General features: G+C 29.8%; 1 protein-coding gene and 2 pseudogenes across 1 annotated transcript; 2 read left to right on the forward strand and 1 right to left on the reverse strand.

Moving 5' to 3' along the window:
- LOC149885439 (uncharacterized) overlaps window positions 1–3,143 on the forward strand; it is a 175,183-nt pseudogene extending 172,040 nt beyond the window's left edge.
- Window positions 3,144–10,607: 7,464 nt separating this feature from the next.
- Window positions 10,608–15,266, reverse strand: LOC149885447 (zinc finger BED domain-containing protein 4-like). Its single transcript, XM_090094690.1, has 2 exons — window positions 14,348–15,266; window positions 10,608–10,863 (listed from the first exon to the last, which is right to left on the reverse strand). The coding sequence occupies exons 1-2, from the start codon at window positions 15,264–15,266 to the stop codon at window positions 10,610–10,612; spliced, it is 1,173 nt and encodes a 390-aa protein (XP_089950816.1). The 3' UTR covers window positions 10,608–10,609.
- Window positions 11,756–13,195, forward strand: LOC149885448 (uncharacterized; annotated as a pseudogene).
- Window positions 15,267–21,126: the final 5,860 nt, after the last annotated feature.

A 21,126-nucleotide genomic window follows, 5' to 3' on the forward strand; every position in this document is an offset into this window, starting at 1 on the left:
TTAAATAATATTATTCGCAATATTTGAGATGAGAAAATTTTTTATGACAAATATTTATGTTGCATACGATATTCAAATAATTTTATGTTTTATAGTTACTTTTTATCTAGAGATATAATAGCATATATATGAAAAATAATCGATCAGTTATGAGCATAAGTAAATTGAGGAAAAATGGTGAGAAGTTTGATAATATTGTTGCACACACACGCATCAAGCTCATGATGCGCGTGATGAGCATGATAATGCAATCGTAAAAAAAAAAATTTGAATCAAACTGAAAAAAATCAAACTGAATATGATGGCGCGAAAAAAATATCTATGTAAAAATCACAGACTTTTTTAATTTCAGCCGCGCGCGAAACGGGGAAACACAAAAATAATACACAGTGTGAAAAAAAATCATGCACGAAATACTGCACTGGGAATAAAATTTATGGCTGGCTTACGGTTCATAAACGGAGAAAAAATAACATGGTTCGCTTATGGTCAAAGAGCCAGAATCGGCAATCCCTAGTAGTTTGGCTATTGTAGTAACGGGAAAACCAAGTGCACCTGAAGGGAAACTGTTGTGTGTATCCAGGATTCCTGATACAACTGGGCGAAGTCAGGCAACAGCTACCATAGGTGCTGTAAAGGCATGGAAACTAGAAAAAAAAACCCTTGTGGCAATGATTTTTGACATAATTCCATCAAATTCAGGTTGGATAAATGGTTCTGAGAAGTTAATTAAAGAACACTTTAATAAAAAGTTACTTTGGCGCGCCTGCCGGCACCATACTTTTGAAGGAGTTTTGTCTTTTGTTTACTTAAAAGTTTTTGGAAATGTAGATCTTCAAATTACGAGTCATTTAGACACTTTAAAAATGAGGTATGGCCTAAACTTTCATTAACTTCAGATACTAACGCCTGTTCCATAAAATTTGAGACTAACTTGAATTAGCGATATTTAATTAGTTAACTTGATAAAATAACTAGTATTTGGTATCAAATGAAAGCTCTATCTTTCCTCTTTCAATTAGCATATAAATTTTATGATTATTTTTTGTTTAGATAACAATTTATAATGCCAAATCAACAAGCCCTAAAAAGTCGTGTGTATAATTTTTATAAAAAAAAACATAAAGATGGAAAACAAGTTGTTTGGAACCATTTCAAGATGGAGGGCTACTCCATCTTGAAATGGTTCCAAACAACTTATAGATACATGAAAAGCTACAATTTATAGATACATGAACAGTTACGATCAAAATAAACCTTTGGGTCGCAAAGCTGGATGTGGAAGAAGACCTACTCTTAATACATAAAACAACCGCATCAAATTAAGGAAAATGTTTAACAATCGAAGAGGTGTGTCACTTTCAAAGGCTTCTAGAAGACTTGGTTTTAGCAAAAGCACCATCGGACGAATCTTAAAATGCTTTAAAAAGCCTATTCTTTGTTATAAACGAAAAAAAAGACCAAGCAGAACTCCTGAACAGAGGCTTTGGGGTCAAAAAAATGTGGTCGACTTTATTCAAAATATCGCAACCATGAATTTATTATTGACGATGAGTCATACTTTACTTTGTCGAATAGCACACTGGCTGGTAATAATACAAACTATTCAAATGATCAAATATTGACACCAGACATTGTTAAGAATTATGATGTTGCAAAATTTGAAAAAAAATTACTTGTATGGATGGCAATCTCCCCTTGAGGGTTCACATCTATTTACATTGTTCCTTCTGACCAAGCGATAAATCAAGAGATCTATTTAAAAGTGTGTTTACAAAAGCGCTTGCAACCTTTTATTTATAAACATTATCGAGATACCAAGAATAACTTTTGGCCCGATTTAGCAACATCTTACTATGCTAATTCGGTAACAAAATGGTTTAAAACCCAGAAGATACCATTTGTTCAAAAAAAAGACAATCCAGCAAACTTACCAGAAGCTCGTACTATAGAGGATTTTTGTGCAATGCTTAAGCGGGATATGTACAAGAATGGATGGTCTAAAAATAATATATCAAACATTGAGCGTCGGATTCGTTATTGTGCCAGTAGACTTGACCTAAATGCTGTACAAAAGCTGGTACAAGGTACCAATACCAGACTTGATCAAATTTGAAGATATGGAGTCTTGTGATAAATTTATTTTTATTTTCCTATTCTGCATACTTAATTCTAAGAACTTACCAAAAGAAAAAATTTTATCGTGTTTATTTAAGTTTTTATTCAAGTTTAAAACCAGTCTCAAATTTTATGGAACAGGTGTTACATTTAGAAAAATAAAAGTCGAAGAACCAGTATTAAAGACCAAACATGCAGAAGGAATAATTTTTTTTTGTCTGGTTTACTTAACCGGAAATTTCAAAAAACATTAAGAGATGATTATCGAGAATGTTGTCAACTTGCTTTGCAGTTACTCAATCCAAAACAAATAAATATACAGTGGCACACACCTAGAGCCTTCCATCATGCTAGATGGATGTGTACAATCTTGTACTCATCAAAAATGTTTGCATTTGCTGACCTGGTAGAGTATGAAGAAAGTTTTATAGAGAAAGTATCAAGGTGTTGAAAATTTACTTGACTATTTTATGCCCTATTTAATTATTTATAAAAAAATTGACATTGATGTTACTGATGCTACCCTGGAAACATTTAATCGGCATCTTTGGTATTTAACCGAAGAAATGTCCCCTCTTTCATTATATTCTGATGAGGTATCTGATCGTGCTAAAACTAAAGTTGCTAAAACAATTCTGAAAAATATAAAAGAAAACTGTGAACATGATATAGACTTTCCGAAATTACCACTTTTGAAGCAGAGTACTAGTTTGGCTAATTTAAATGATCCAAAACCAAGCAACATTCTAAATTTATTCCGATATCTAAACGAGGACAGTGGTTGGTCGGCAAAATCCCCAAAGTTTTGGAAAGCTTACACAAATTTTAAATACATGTTTGAGCATATCAAATCACTGAAATCTGTAAATGATACAGCAGAACGAGCTGTTAAACAAATTCGAGGCTATGCAACATCTATTACGAAAGATGAAAAGCAGAAGGAATTTATTTTACGTGCAGTAGAACACCATCGAAAAGTTCTTCCCCACATAAATAAACAAGCAATTCAAAAACTTAATTTTTGAAAATATGCTCTAAACAATCTTTTCTTTATTGTACCTTTAAAATTTTGTTATTTTGTTGTTACAATTTTAAAAAAATTAGATTTTGTACTTATTCCGATTGTGCTTTAATGTTACAAATTTATACCAATCATTTCTTAGCTTCTTCGTTTAATAATAAGTTTCTAATACTTACAACTAGTAAAAAAGCAGATAAAATAAACAAAGTGTAAATTGGATTTGGTTAACTCGACAATATACTTCTGGATTGTTGCCTAGTCTTTTACTGGTTGAGTAAAAGAAGTCTTCTTAGCTGTATTTTTTCAAATTCATCTTTACTTAAAAACGATATAACAATAGATCTTTTTATTGAATTAGATATATTGCAAATATTGAAGATGAGATACTATTTTTTATCACTTGATAAAACGAGTGACGAAAAATATTCTTATTGATTTATAGCAATCAACTTCATTTGTTCCAGTAACTGTTTTGCTTTAAATAAACAAAAAGTAAATCGAAACTTCAATGATTAGAGTATCGTGCTCTTGATGCATTCTTTCTGATATTCATTAACATCTAAACTACATACACATTTTCAGCAAATCAATGTTGTTAACTAGCGATCCAATAAGTGTTTTTGGGAATATTTATGTGAGCAACTCTTAACTTTTCATTTTTTGTACCATAGCTGTAATGCAATACTTTCAGGTAATGTTTTGCCATTTGTAGATTGCTTCTAGATGACAACTCAATATTAACATCTATAACGCTGCACTTTCTTCGTCACATTGTTCCTTGCCACTTCAGGTGGCGTCAAGTTCTAAAAAACGTTATTTTTACATAAAACCATCCACTACATAATGAATTCGTCTTCCAGTGTTGGTATCAGGGCAATTAGCGCATGCAAATTTAAGCATGGACGTTAAAGAGATTGAGGTGCAACTTATTATTAAACTTTTATAGCATTTGTTTAATAAGACTGTTCAGGATAAACTAACTATTTCACGCGTTGACAAATTACTGAACAAATTACACCAAGGTAAAGGAAATTAGTTGTCGGCACGAACAGATTTTCATCATTTTTTCAAGACAAACGTTCGTCTTGAAACACACACCTGTCCGGAGAGCCTCAAAACATAAAAGTTATGCTCAAAAAGTAAAACCAATTGGGTTTGGTAGCCCATACATCCATGTTTCAAAAAATAAAAAATTTGAAATCATCTGCCTACGTCCTAGGAAAAAAAATGACTTCGATTTTTTAGATTTTTTTGTTCCTTGCTTCGTCGCCCGGAGATAGATTTTATATAATTACCGGTTTTTACCGTCTGAAAAATTAAATAAAAGAAGTGTTCCAAAGTTATTTAGTTTACAAAGTTATTTATTTTCGAAAGTAATTACATTAAAAAAAAATTATCCAAAGTCAGATATATTGGGAGAAATTTTAGAAAATCCCCTGTAAAAAACGATTTTCTTCAAGAAAAAATTCAAGAGAAGTATGGTAAAAAATTCTCTCTTCCTATAGATGTGAAAACAAGATGGAACAACAAAATTGTCAAAAGAGATTGGAAATATTCACGATCTTGACTAAATTAAAGTAACGATTGATTTTGTTTTCAAAACAAAAAATTGTCGTCCGGTTTTTACTATAAAGTAATTTTATTAATTCTTTTGAATGTAATCAGACTAACGAACTGCAAAACGTGTTTTTCTTGTAAAACATGTGATATGTATGTACAAATATTATAACTGTCTTACTAATCATAAAAAACTATAGAGATCGACAAAAGGATAAGAAATTGAATGATAAAAACCATACAAAAATTAACGATTTTTTTTTCTCTCTGTCTATTTTTTCATTTTCTTTCTTTTTTTTTTTTTTTTTTTTTTTTTGGTGTCAGCTTCTTTCGCTAAGTAATTAAGAAAATTAAATAACTTGAAAAAAGACTACGGTTCATTTAAAAACAAAAATTGGGAACCAAATCCTCGTGCTTCTCCTTTGAATCTTAGTAATATTGGAATCCGTGCTTAATTATTTATATTTTTAGCTTCTCTTAACTTCATTGTTTTATCTAAAACATGTTTAACTGCAATTTTTAAATTTTCCTCGTTTGTAACTTTAAATTTGGATCGATAATACTTTTCCTGTTTTGTTTGTTATCTCTAGTACCCAGAGATGTGAAAATATATCCGTGCTAAATAAAGTTTGAAAATTTTTTTTATGCTTAAGTATTGAGGCAAAAATGTTTATAAAAAGAAAATTTACAAATCAAAGACAAAAAAAAAGACAAATTCAGTTTTGGAAAAGTTCTAATTATAAGTTATTATAAAAACCAATTTAAAGGACTGATACAAAACTGTCCTTTAATAATTACTTAGCGAAAGAAGACACCAAAAAAAAAAAAAAAAAAAAAGAAAGAAAATGAAAAAATAGACAGAGAGAAAAAAAAATCGTTAATTTTTGTATGGTTTTTATCATTAAATTTCTTATCCTTTTGTCGATCTCTATAGTTTTTTATGATTAGTAAGACAGTTATAATATTTGGGATCAGTTTGAAAGAATGCTTTTAAATTAAGCTATGTTCGACGTGAATGTCATAGACTTTTATTAACAACAAAATTATCATAAGTTGTTTCAAATAACTTATATATTTAATTTAAATAATTATTTTGCAATTTAAATGATGCTGTGTGCTAGAAGGTTAATAACACAACAGCATGGTAGGCAGCCGATTTTATTTTTAAGATAAAATATTTTTTAGGTATTAGTTTATCAGATAGGCACTACAAAATTATAAATGCTGCAACGTCCAAGGGAAAAAAATGACTTTTTTTTGGATTTTTTTGTTCCTTGCTTCATCGCCCCTGAGAGCCTCAAGCCACAAAAGACAGTAAAACTGATATTGCTATTATTGATATGCATAGTCTAAACATAGAGGCTTTAAAAATAAAGCCATCAGTCAATGTATAGGAATCAGTTTAAATAAATCCATAGGTATTTTCTCAGTTGATTTTTTTTTGTCACAAACACTTATTCTAAAGTAGCAAGGTTTCAATGTTCATTAAAGATGCAACAGATATATTTTACCTAAATGTGCTTGCTATTGTATTCAACTACACATCGTTCAAGCCATTTTCCATATTGTGGATGTAATTTTGAATGTTTGTATCTTTGCCACTGAATAGAAAAATCGTGATGAAGAGTTTCTAAAGATTGTTCACTGAAATGACCAAGGGATTTTTTCTTCATTCTGATAAAATCATCAATGTGAAAAAAAACGATGTGCGCTTTTGGGGTCACACTTAAAAATCCTAGACTTAAAAAAGATGTCCGAAATTCTTCAATTTTTTTTTCATATTCCTTGTCAAGGACGTTTCCAAAGCCAGCTATAACAACAGCACTGAATTTTTTGAATGCATCAATGATGGCCAAAACTGATGAATCTAGGTTCTCTAAGAGCTGATCTATCACTTCAATATTTTTCAGGAGTTTTTGGCAATCATTGCCAGCAAATTGTCCGCCATGATATGGTTGGATTGTAATGTTGAGTCTTTTTGGCCACTCATCTGCTTCTGGCAATGCTTCTTTTAGTGCTTTGAACAAGTGATTTACTATCCCAATAAGCAGATGAAGTTCCATTGGGGGAATTAGTTCGAAAATGAATTTGCTTGGATCAGCTTTTAGAAGCGGTTTATGGACAACATTGTTGAAAAACTTTGCCCTACTAATGTCACCACCTTTTGAAAGAAAGTCTGTGTAACAATTTTGAAGATCAGACAGCGTCCTGAGCGCACCTTTTTCAGCTAAGTTCTTTGCTTCACTATCACAGTATAGGCATGGATGTGAGCTAGAGTGACATTGCAAACCACATAAAATGTTAGCAACTTTCAAGTTGCAAGAAACCACAAAGTCTACATTTTCAGGTTGAACAAGCTCAATAAAGGTTTTGATGTTGCTGTAATTCTCATGTAGATCCTCTGCAACTGCAATTAGAAATTGCTTTTTAACTCCACTGTCTTTTAGAGCTCGAGAGGTGACAATTTTTTTTGAAGGTGGACTGCTTGAATCATCTTCATCATTCATTCTTTGAAGACTTACTGTAAGCTTTAGGAAGCCTCGACCTCCATCAATCCCAACTTTTATTAGATGACCTGCTTGAAGTTGTCTCTTAAGTGAAATTTCTGCTAGAAAGTCAGAGAGATTTTTGCAGTGAACAACTGTGTACTCTTTGTGTGGGATATTTTTGCCTGATGATGCAATTGTAGTTTTTTTAAAAAATTTGTAAGTTGCAACCCTGCTTCATGAAAATTTGCTCGATAGTTTGGCTCAAAAAGACGCGATTTGGAAACCAAATTTAGTTTTGTTGCAAGTTTTTTGACTCCAATATTAGACATGCCTGTAGCTTGCTGAATTTGCACCAGGTCTTGGGCACTTAACTTATACTTTTCTGCAGTTGTTGACTTTGAACATGATGCTCCTAAAGACAAATTTTAAAAAACCTTTTTATGAAATGTAATCTTAGAACAGACAAAATGGGACCATTAAAAACAGGAAAGATACAAAATTTAAGTTACCGAGGGTAACAGGTAATGGACGACCTCCCTCAGTCACTGACAGCCTGATTGTCCCACCTGACGATGATTCTTGACCTTTGATAGTTGCAGAGGCTATCTGTTCAAAAACTTTTTTGTTTTCTGTTGAAATTTCTCTAAGGTTTAAATTCAAAGAAGTAGAGTTGCATTTATGAGGTAAGCCTTTTCCTAGTGGTGACAAACAATCTGAACATCTTTTCAGAGGATTTGTGGGATTTGAAGGTGTAGAATTATCCAAAGGATGTTTTTCAGTCAGTTTCAGCTTACCAATTCGGCAAATCAGGCAGTTACAGTTGGAACCTCTTGTCACAGTCTTGACATTGATAGTTTGAAAATTGTAAAGAGTAGGCAGCTTGACAGATACTCCTCTTTCAACCCTTCTAAGTTGATTTCTACACGTTCCACACATTCCAGTTGGAACTCTAGAGTCCAAAAAGTCAATGTCTGCTGAAAAAATGTTTTTAAATCTCTCAAAGGCTACACCAGAAATTGATGAACTGCACTTTTTCATACATACAACACACACTGTTTTTCTACACTCTTCGTGAGATTTGCCTCTATTGGGCATTTTGAAAGAGTCCAAGTAAAGTTAAAATTACAAAAAGTACTTGTTTGTGTTTTCATTTGGTAAAGCACTTATTTTATTGTCAGCAACTAATAAAAAAATTTATTTTTTTACAGTTTCCTTATTTCACTATTAAATGGAATATGTAACACTGTAACATTAAGTACTAAGCAATAAAATGGACAAAGCTATTCAAAAAATATGGGCTTAAAAAAACATTTAAAACACTTCGCTTTTAAAAGAAAGCGAATTAGCAGGTAAAGATACCCCTAGGGTTATGCAATTTAAAATGGATTAGCAATAAAAGCAATCTAGTTTCATTTTGTTTATTTTATATGATTATTTTTTATCAAATTTTCTTTTTTTCTAGTGGTTATCTATCAAATTTTATAGTTATTCATAAATAAGTATCATCTTTACTTCCTTATGCCTTTAGGAAAGGAGCCAATAATATGAGAAAGTTCAAAGTCATTTTTTTTCCTTGGACGTAGGCAGATGATTTCAATTTTTTTATTTTTTGAAACATGGATGTATGGGCTACCAAACGCAATTAGTTTTATTTTTTGAGCATGACTTTTATGTTTTGAGGCTCTCCGGACAGGTGTGGAACATTTGTATATTTTTTAAACTTTTATCGTGTAAACAAAGCCCCTCAAAGATAAAATAGACCTTTTAGGAACTTTTTAAAATGGCTAACAAAAAATTTTGCGAAAAATAAAAAAATCATAAATAAAAAGTTTTGTCAAGATTAGATTTCATTCCATTCCTTAGTTCTTCATTCACCAGTCTTAGTTTTGTGTATTTTGTTAGTATTTTTTCCAATATGTCGCTATTTTTTGCCGCGACTACTCTATATGCTCCATGTTACATATTCCACAATGCATTATTTTTTTAGTAGTTTTATTTTTTAATGGGCTTTTTATAATTTATTTGATAAAGCTAAATCTTTTAAAAAGTTATTCAAATATATAATTATCTTGCAAAATGCAGCCAGATATTTCATGTTTTCGTTTTTCATATTTCATATATTATCATAAAAGGCACATAACAACCCATTTGTTTTTGTCAAATAAAAATTAGTTTATATACAGCTGGTAAATCATGTTATGTTAAAATGAAATACTTAGTTATTTTTGCGGTTCGCCTTAAATTGGCTTTGCTAAATTCTTTAAAACTAGTTTTAAACTTGTTTTAAAGAATAAGCAAAGCCAATTTGTAACAGCTGTTACAAATTATTTTTTTCTTTATTGCATTTATAATCCTTTTTTGTTTAAGTTATTTATCCTTAACTGAATATATTTCTCTTGTTAAACATAAAAATAGAAAACTCTATAATATTCATAAATCAGAAGTCTACAGCAATTTAATACATAGAATAGAATAAAATAGACATGTTTTCATGTCCCTGGACATGAAAACATTTTGCTTTAGGTAGTTACAAAACTAGTTCATATTTTGTATTATTTATTATATTTCTAAGTTATGAACTATAAAAGTTAAGTAAATAATCTCAATTTCTATATCATCATTAGGGTAATTTCTTAAAGTATTCAGAATGTCTAGCTATATATATTGTTGTTTTTCGATGAATCCGACAGACTTTAATTTAATTTCTATTGTTTAAAACAAAGATTTTTAACAATATGTAACGAGCATGGTTTGCAAGAAAAAAACAATATCGTTGCATGTCCATCCCTTATACGTCCTTGATATAAGTTACACTTATAAATATTTACTGTTTTGATCATTTTACTTTTATGACTAATTTCTTTCAATATTTATAAGCAGAAGCAGTTACTGGAAGCTAACTCGATTATTTAGTTGTTGAATAGATATATACTAACACATAGATATATGTTGAATAGATGTATACTAACACATAGATATGTGTTGAATAGATATATACTAACAAACAGATATATGTTGAATAGATATATACTAGCACATAGATATATGATAAATAGATGTATACTAACACATAGATATATTTTGAATAGATATATACTAACACATAGATATATGTTAAATAGATATATACTAACACAAGTTATATGTTGATGAGATGTATACTGACACATAGATGTATGTTGAATAAATGTATACTAACACATAGATATATGTAAGGCCACGCGGTTAAGGTTTTTTTCGGTTCGGTTTTTTTCGATTCGATTTTAAACTTAAACCTATCGGTTCGGTTTTTTTCCGGTTCGGTTTAAAACAAAATTCGGTTCGGTTTGGTTCGGTTCGATTAAAAACAAAATATGGTTTTAAAGATAATTATTTAAATATATATTTTACAACTTTAAAATATAATTTTTTTAAAAATACCCAATTATAAATTAATTTTTATTTTTTTAATGTTTTCTTTTATGTAAACAATTTTCTCGACATTTTCAATGGCCAATGTGGTTCTTCTGGCGGTTACGACATTACCGGCAGTTGAAAAAACTCTCTCTGATGTTGCAGAAGTTGCTGTTATACATAGGTATTTTCGTGCATAATCAGAAAGAATTGGGTACTGTAACTTCATTATTTTCCACCATTCTAAAACATTTGTTTTTTCGTCTGCTGTTTCGGCTCCACAGTGGGCCAGTAGGTGGACAAAATGGGAAAAATTTTAGTTGTTTAATCTTGATAATCTATTTAATTTTAGTATCTACATATATTAGGAGAAATCTATTGATAATTTATTTATATTGAATCCCTTAGTTACCAGGACTCTAAGCATTTGAATATTGAGATTAAATAAAAAAAAAAAAATTATAAATAAGTAATTAACGGTGACATCAACGTTGTGTTATATTTCAATTACATCTACGCTTTTGAAACAAAAAATTAGTATATGTTATTCTAGAGTATTTAGAGATAAGAAAAACCAATGTGTGAAATAAATTTGTCATAGCATGTTATTTCAGTTATACTTTGAAAATCACAGATTAAAAAAAAAAATTTCTTAAGAAACTTATTTTTTGCCGCACAATAACTAATAATTACCACAATTTGCCATGTGTTGTCTTATATTTATTTGAGGTATATGATGCTTCAATCGAGTTTTAATTGATTGCTCGTCCCCTTAAATCCCCGTTCAGATTTTATGTATATTTTAACTTGGTTGCTATGGTACTAAATTTTGCATAGCAACAACTCATTTTTACATTAACGTTGTTTTAACAGTATTTTACTTGCGCTAAATACACAATATTGGAGGTATGTATTAAAATGAGATTCAGAATTCTTATGAGGTTAACTTTTTTTGGTTACTATGGATACCTTACTTTGCATAACATAGCAACAACATATTTTCGGTAGTTGTTAGTAATTTAATTACTAACACTGACAGTAATTTAATTACTTTTAATTTTAATTACTAACACTTGTAGTAACTTAATTACTAACAAGTATTAGTAGTCCAGGCGGCATATATATTATAGCATTTTACTTTTAAATACAAAATACTTGTTACAATAATTATTTAGATATGGTTTTGTTAAACTTAGACATTCATAATTTTCTCCAAAAAAACAATCTTAGTATTTCAAAACAAAATATTACTGAAGATATATTAAAATTTATTCAGCCAAAATTTGCTGATTTTAAAGACGTTGATTTTAGACATGCTGTTCAACGATTTGTTTACTTGTATAAAAAAAAGTGGAAATCTGCAAACTACACTGTGAAAATTTTTGAAAAGAAGTTTGTGAACTGGCTTAATGAATATTTAATTGTCAGAAAAAAAGACAATGAACCAACTGCAAGTAGACGTGGTCGAAAACCAGTTGCATTTGATAATAGTTCTAATAAAACTAAAAAACGGCGTGTATCTTGTTTAATTGAATCTCATTCATCCAATGTATTATTTTTTGCTGCTAATAAAAAATTTAGAGATGAATCTGTTGTTATTGCTGCCAAGAACGTTTTAAATATATCAAATACAGATAAAGCAACTAAATATTCAGCAGACGAAGCACTGGCTTTAATAATTGATGCAAGTCTGACAAAAGCTTCCTATCAATTGATTAGAAGCGGAGCCTTGGAGAAAGAATATAACATCTACCCCGCTTACAATGATGTCAGAGATGCAAAATTGAAATGTTATCCTGCAAACATAACAGTGGAGGACTATTCAGCTTCAGTTCCTTTAAAAGATTTAATGACTCATACTTTGCAAAGAATCTGTGCAGTTCAGCAACCTGTGCTAAGGCACTTGATATTGAACGACAAAGCAATAAAAACAATGACATTAACGTGTAAGGCTGGTTTTGATGGTGCTACTGGCCAAAGCATTTATAAACAAGATTTATCAGAACCCGACATTAACAGAGATTTAAAGCGTGAAGAATCATTATTTATTACTTGTCTTGTCCCATTGGATTTGACTGGATTTAACAACAGCAACGAAAAGGTGCCTATTTGAAGAAATCAAAAGTCGTCCTCCACAGCCTATTGTAGACCCATAAGATTTGCATACAAAATGGAATCCAAGGAATCTGTGATTGAAGAAGATCAGTACATTAAAAGTGAGATAAAAAGCTTGGGTATGATTTTATTAGAGGTTTGCGGATCTTCTATTGAAGTGAATTGTATTATTGAACTTACAATGATTGATGGGAAGGTTCAAACAATATTATCTGAAAAAAATAACTCATACCAATGCTGTTCAGTGTGTGGTGTCTCTCCAAAAAATATGAATAGTCTTGATATCCTTAATATAGATTATACTAACAGAGTTCAAATATGGTCTTTCCAGTCTTCATGCATGGATTCGATTTTTTGAGATGTTATTGCACATTGCATATAAAAAAGAAACAAGAAAGTGGCAAGCAAGATCTAAAGAACACAAAGAAAAGGCATCTGTAGCTAAACAAAAGATTCAGACTGATTTTATGAACAAAATGGGACTTGTTGTTGATTTCCCTAAAAGTGGTGGTTCTGGAACAAGTAATGATGGCAATACCTCAAGGCGTGCTTTTGCAGCATATGAACAAACAGCTGAAATTCTGGGTATTGACCAAAACCTTATATTCAGATTTTACATTATCTTGGTAACGCTCTCTTCAGGATATGAAATAGACTGCTTAAAGTTCAAGGATTATTGTTTTGACACTTTTAGACTATGTGTCCCTTTATCCATGGTATTACATGGCTAAATCAGTTCACAAAGTATTGATACATGGACATGACATAATTAAAAGCCTTACATTACCCATCGGACTTATGTCAGAGGAAGCTCAAGAGGCTAGAAATAAAGACTTTAAATCTTATCGCGAAAATTTCAGCCGAAAAACATCCAGAAAAGCAACAAATACTGATCTTATCAATAGACTCCTAGTTTCCAGTGATCCTGTTTTTTCATCATTGCGTAAATCAACATCACACCAAACAAATCATAAAGCATTTCCTTCAGATGTTTTACAATTACTTAAACAATCTTCCAACGATATTATTGTTTTATAAATTTTTGATGTAATTTAAAATTGATAACGTTTTCTTGCACTATTTTTTGCTTTTATTATTCCTAAAACATTATTTACATAAATACTCAATTTTTATTCAATATAGGTGGGTCAAAAATCCGATAAGATATTCAAATATCAATTTACCACTTTGTAACTAAGGAAAGTATCCGGTAACTAAGCAATATAAGTATCCATAACAACTAAATTTAAAAAATTATCACTTTTGTAAGAAGTGTGATCTCATATTGGTACTCATGCCAAATTTAGTGAATATAGCACTTATAAAATATCTGCAGATAACAAAAGTAGGTTGTTGCTAAGCAAAATAAAGGTATCCATAGCAACGAAATAAAAAAAATATTACCTTCATAAAAAGCGCAGACATCATATTAGTACTCATACTAATTTTAGTGAATATAGCTCTAATATTAAATTAGTTATGAATTTTGTCCAGTAAAAGTGCATTCTGGCCCACTGTGGGCTCCTAAATAATGCTCAATTTCTAAACTTTTCTAAACAATTTCTAAACAAATGCTCAATTTCTAAACTTTTCTAAACAATTTCTAAACAATTTAGTTGTCGTCGACAGTTAGTTTTAGTCTTTTTTTATGCACCTTGAAGCTTAGCAGTAGAGAGATAACTTCTATGTGCGTGTGATGCTAAATCTGTGCAGTTTTTAATTGCTTTTGAAAGTTCAATTGAATTTTTAATTGCTTTAAGAATAACTAGCTGGATTGTGTGATCGTTGCAGCGCAACTCTGAGTTAATTTCATCACTTTCTTTAGCAGCTAAAACAATGTTGCTGCCATTGTCATTAACGCAGGCTCTGTGCACTTCTTCATTTAAGTTCAAATTAGCAATAAAAGTATCCAGGTTTACTGTGATTGCTACCCCAGTGTGTCTACCAGTAAATGGTGTGCAAGCAATGAGAAAACTCAATAAATTAAAATCTGAATTAATGTAGTGAATTGTAAGACTCATGAAGGAATCATTGTTTCGACTTGTCCAGAGATCTGTTGTAAAACTAACTCCAGTCACATTTGGAAAATCTTTGACAAATTCTAGTTGCAACCCTTCCTTAACTTTGTCATACAACATTGGAAGTTTATGACGTCTAAATGTTGATGCAGATTTGACAGTAAATTTATTATTTACTTCATCGATAAATTCTTGAGCTCCTTTATTATCCAAAACTTCAAAAGGTAGACCTAGAGTGCAGACAAACTTTGTTAAATCTAAGTCAAACTTTAATTGCTTTGGATCATTTAACCCATATTTTTGATTTTTTAATATACTACTTTTAATTGTTGTTGTTTTGTCGTCTTTTTTTATATCAAACTTTCGTTTATTAGGTGCCTCTATGGTTTTTAAAAGATGTTCCTTCCAAGATGTTTCATGTTTGGTTTTAACATGGCTGGTTATTGTTGAAGTACTGCCACAGTTTATTTTGTAAGATTTAAAGCAAATTTTACATTTAGCTTCAAATTTATTCAGCCTTTCAAAGAATTGCCAAATACCACTTTCTTTTGGCATCTTCAATTTCAATAAAGTATAAATTGCTTGTATGACCGGACTAAAAAAAAATAAAATAAAATAAACATATATACATATTTGTTTTGGTCAAGTAACAGCTAACCAAGTTGATAACAAGTAGTATAAGATTAGAAATTGTTAAAGTTAGATTAAAGACAAAGTAAATCACAAATTATATTTAAAGTATATACACAAATAAATTTAATTGAAGGTTCAAATTTAAAGTTTACATTTGTTTGTATGTTTGTCAAGCTATTATGAAAAATAAATATATGTTAAACAGTAAAACTTATTTGTTTTATTATTTATCTAAATTAAAAAGCAACGTTCTTATAACAAAAATATTATACAATATATTTTAATTTTTAAGTAAAATAAAAAATTACAACAGTTTAGAAAAAAAGTTCAATTTACTCACATGTTACAGTACAATGGTATCAAAAACTGTTAATAGCCAATATTCTTCTTGGTCCGCAACATTTGATATAGTTTTGGGGCAACTGTTTACGACTATTTTGGAGTTATGTTTACAATCTCATCTTTTTGACTTAATTTTTTTCTGTGGTTTAATAATACTAAACTTTCATAAATAAAGTTTATTAAAAAAATATAAAATTAAGTTTTATAATTTTTAAAATTTTTATATAGGTTTTTCAGTTTTTTTCGGTTTCGGTTCAGTTCGGTTGATTATTTAAAATATTTTTATCGGTTCGGTTCGATTCGGTTTTTTTAGTTCGGTTTTAACCGAAAGAACGGTTCGGTTCGGTTAACCGCGTGGCCTTAGATATATGTTGAATACATATATACTAACACATAGATATATGTTGAATGGATATATACTAACACATCGATATATGTTAAATAGATATATAGATAGTTTACTCCAACATGTCACTGCTTTTGTGTTTTTTTAACATTTCGTCTTTCATCTCGTTATGTTTCCAAACACCTTATAGTTTTCGATTTCGAATGTGTTTTTATGTAATGCAGATCTGCGAAAACTATAAAAGATAAACAGACCAGGCTCTAAGTCATCAAAATGTTTTCAAAAATATAACTGATGCTCTTTTATTTCAAGGAAGGTCTACTCGAAAGACAAGCGAACACATTATTATTTCTGCAAAAAGCCTGTCCCGATATTACAAAATTCCCCTAATTTAAGCGAAATAAAACAAATATATCTTTAGGCTTTCCTACTTAAGGAGGAAAATTAATTATGAAATAAAACAAAAGTTAAATAACTATACACAATAACATCGCGTATATAATTTTAAACTAAAAAAAAATTAATCTGCAAAAAATAATGTTACTTAAGCTTTAAATATTTCCTTTAAACGAATAATTATCGCCAGTATTTTATATATTACAGATCTTGTAGAATACAAACAGGTGTTTTCTTGCTACATAGGACGCCTAACATATACAATCCCATCAGACTGTAAGGGATTGAATTTTTATTCATAAGTCCATAAAACGTTTTTTCGAAAGGAAACGTATTTATTTACATTTTTGCAAACAAAGATCTTACAGATCTTGTAGTTTGCTTTGGGTCTTTTAATATGATTTGAGTCGTTTTTGTGAATTTAAATTCAAACAATAGGTTATAATCAGCATGTTTCGCTTTGGCTCCATTACGTTTTGTGACATATCTTTGTATTTGCATTTTGTGACATATCTTTGGATCCGATTTCCATCAATTTTCAGTAATTGACCGATAGCATGCCTAGATATGGCTCCCCAAAACATACTATTTTAAAAACATTAGTCATCTTATCTTATTATTCTATTATCTTATGAATCAAAGACAAAAAATTTCATTTAATCGTACGATTATCCCCAATATTTTTAAAAATACAATCTTATCTTATCTTTCAGTGAAACAGTAAAACATATAATAAGTTTGAATCTAAAATATTGTGATGCTTTTAATTATTTCTATGTTTTTCTTTTCAAATAAAATTCAATGTCATGTAAAATAAGTCATAAAATTTATAATTAAATTCATTACAAAAGGTTTGGTAAAAAACTTATTATAATACATCTTCGTCATCTGTGGACTTGTAACAAAAACAAAAAATAGCGTAAAGATATTTTAACCCGCTTAAAGAAATGATTACCCAAAAAGCAACAATAGCTACCAGTTTACCAAAAATTATGTAATCTAAAGACTTTTTTGGGTTTACAAAACAGTTGGGTTTAAAAAAAACTATTTTTTTCACTAAATGTTCACATTTTTAGTCAACATCTTGTGCCTGCAGTTTTCATTCTTGAAGTTTTGAGAACGTTCAAAAAAGCTGAAGTAAAAAAAAGAATTTTAAATTAAAAAATCAAAGAAGCTCATAAGTATTGATAGATTCATAAAATGTTTGAAAGAAAAGAATTTTAAAAATAAAAAAAAGATATATTTACAGATAAAAGAGAAAAAGAAAGAAAAAAAAAAGTTTAATAAGATTTAGGTTGAGATGAGAAAAAACCAACAAAAAATAGAAGTATATACTAAATGGAAAAAATCCGAATTATGAAAATTACTTTGATGAAGAGGAATATATTTGTTTGGTTTGTATTGGAATCTCTTTTACATTTAAACCTGAGGAAATGTGGGTTCAGTGCACTAAATATCACCTAAGGCTCATGAGCTTTGCATAATAGTATAAGAAATCATTTTACGTCTTTGAAAACTGTAATGATTATTAGTGATGATTAGTGATGATTAACTAATAGGGGAACGTGGGGAAAGATGACAACCCTTTTGAAAAACACTTATATATTTCTTAATGACTGTTTCAATATGTAAAACATTGTCAAGAATTGATAAAAAGTTTTTATGTGTCACTTTTGTATCAAAAAACACCTTATAAGAATTGAAAATAACCTGGAAGAAACTCATTAGCCAATGTTACCTAAAATTGTCATCTTGTCCTGTATGCGGGGTAAGATGGCAACTTTAAAAAAAGTAAATTCCATGATATCAATAGGTTCTCAAATAATACGATATCACAAGTTATAGTGTATAAGATATATAATATATATGGTCATGTATTTTTTAAAACAATTATACTCAGAGTTGTTACGGCATAATATGTCTGGCAGATCCGTCGACATATTTTTAGACATATTTTACATAGACATAAAATATGTCAGAATTTTTTTTCTGTCCTCTTACTTTGACATAACTTTATGTCTGAAACATTTTCTGCCGACATAAAATATGTCCGAAATATTTTTCTGCCCACTTACTTTGACATAACTTTATGTCTGAAACATTTTCTGCCGACATAAAATATGTCAGAATTATTTTTCTGTCCTCTTACTTTGACATAACTTTATGTCTGAAACATTTTCTGCCGACATAAAATATGTCCGAAATATTTTTCTGCCTACCAACTATGACATAATTTTATGTCTAAAACATTTTCTGCCGATATAAAATGTCAGAGACATTTTTCTGTCCACTTACTTTGACATAACTTTATGTCTGAGACATTTTCTGCCGACATAAAATATGTCCGAAATATTTTTCTGTCCACTTATTTTGACATAATTTTATGTCTAAAACATTTTCTGCTGACATAAAATATGTCCAAAATATTTTTCTGCCTACCAACTATGACATAATTTTATGTCTAAAACATTTTCTGCCGACATAAAATATGTCAGAGACATTTTTCTGTCCACTTACTTTGACATAATTTTAAGTCAGAGACATTTTCTGCCGACATAAATTGTCAGAAACATTTTTCTGTCCACTTACTTTGACATAATTTTATGTCAGAGACATTTTCTGCCGACATAAATTATGTCAGAAACATTTTTCTGTCCACTTACTTTGACATAATTTTAGGCCTGAGACCTTTTCCGCCCGACAAATTATGTCAGAAATATTTTCTATCCACATATTTTAACATAATTTTATGTCTGAGACATTTGCTGTTTCTTATTTTAGAAGAAAAAATCGTACAACTTTATTGCTCATTTTAGATTAATTTGACGAGTAAAACAAAAGTTTCGATTTCCCCTTGTTAGAATGTAAAAACTTAGTCTCAAACTTAGTTTTTATTATTGAATGTGGTTTTTATTATATGGCGTCCTGTGCCGCACTAGAAATTATGTTAAGTAGAAAGGAAAGTAGAACTTTTAAAGGGTCGAACCATTTACAGCATAAATTCTACGATCTAATCGTCTGCAACATAATAAAAATAGAAAATAATTCTTTGTCAGAATATTTATATCCGTTCCATGATAGGTCGAATAATTTATGGTCGAAGCAAACCTTATTAAAAATATAGTTTTTCACCAGCGCGGCGTTTCAGGTTAAAATAGATTAACCACAGGACGAACGACAATTTAAAGCAGCGGTTAGAATACAATTTTAGCCGTAAGAAAATATCTGGCCAACGTTTATCTTTTAATTTAATCGAACCGTCAGAATCGTTTTTTGAAGAGTTGTGATCTTAACCGAAAATTTACTTCAAATAAAACAAATATCAATGATAATGTTTGGTTGTTAAAATTTTTTTTTTTCTCTTACACTTTTTCTAAAGAGAAAACATCCCTTTTCAGATTGTAAATGATACAACGCAAGCCATTAAAATGGCAATTAAATGCCTTAGAATCAAATATTCGTCTGCTCTCCTCAACAATCCACATGGCATTACAGGTTGCTAATATTTGGAAAATTGGCTTTTTTTTTTTTATCCAGTTGTATTTTGTGGCCTTTTACCTTTATTTTGGCATTTTGACACAGAAAAATTTAAGTTCTTGAAAAAGTATTTATTTTGGAAAAAAAGATTAAATCAATTTTTGCTCCTCAAGAATTTTTAAGGATAATAAAAAACAACTTTTGACTTCCTATCCGAAGATTAACTAGTTGATTTCATTGATGAAATTTGTTCAAAATAAAGTGACAGAATCGTTTTGAAACAGCCGCGATATGAAAAAGGGCATTATTATGGCATTTTACATTCACGATTTTGGAATTTCACATGTAAAAAATGTTGGCAACACTGAATTTAATTGTCAAATAAAACGACTAAAATATGACGACTTGGAATGCTCGCTTCCACGTTTGAGACATTAAAACGAATTTCCTAGCCGCATTAAAAAAACTCTTGATGCTGGAGTCTTTTGACCCAAATGCAATTCAGTTGTAGATTTTTATATCACGGCCCACAGTGGAAAATTGTAGAGCAACAGCATATCATAAATGTTTTTTACTAATGTCGCTACTGTCATTATATTTCAATTTTATTTAATAGTTTAATGGTCAATCATTACTATAATGCAGGAATTTCACATAATTTTATGTAAAAATAAAAGATTTGAAGCCCTATTGTTTATTACTTTTGCGGATGTTCATTTCAAACCTGTTCGCTTCATCACTTTAAAAGTTAATTTTCTATAAAACTTTCTAGCAATAAGTGTAAAGTATTATACATTTTTGAAAAGCTCATGTTATGGAGATTTTAAGAAAATTATACATTTTTACTTATATGGTTTAGTTTAGGAGTAATTATTTAAACAATAAAATAAATTTAAAAAAATAATATTCTTCAAGTTCACTAAGACTTTTGGTAGTTACCCACGCTTCCCCACGCTTTACATTTAATGTAGTATTGTAGCCTAGGTGTTTATTAAAAACATGTATAAGAATGAGTTGCAGAAACGTGCGGTTTCCGAAATTATCGAGAAAAGAGTGATAAAAGTAATAAAACAGAAAACCGCTTTTTATTGTGGTTTCAAATTTTGTTCATTTATAACAATAGCTTGGTATATGTTTTTTAATTTATTATCAATTTTTTATTGATACCATGGCATTCTTTTATTTTTGCACTCCTTTTGTGGTGAATGTACACTGCCAATA

This window comes from Hydra viridissima, unplaced genomic scaffold (assembly GCF_058129835.1).
Source record: "Hydra viridissima isolate aposymbiotic clone 2 unplaced genomic scaffold, HvirCarnegie_v1 scaffold_8, whole genome shotgun sequence".
In the NCBI taxonomy this organism is placed as follows: Eukaryota; Metazoa; Cnidaria; class Hydrozoa; order Anthoathecata; family Hydridae; genus Hydra; species Hydra viridissima.

Coding starts and splice junctions, on each gene's coding strand:
- LOC149885447 (XM_090094690.1), bottom strand. CDS start 15,266: ATGCCAAAAGAAAGTGGTATTTGGCAATTCTTTGAAAGGCTGAATAAA. Junction 10,864..14,347: donor CTCTACTGCTAAGCTTCAAG/GTGCATAAAAAA, acceptor ACCTACTGGCCC/ACTGTGGAGCCGAAACAGCA.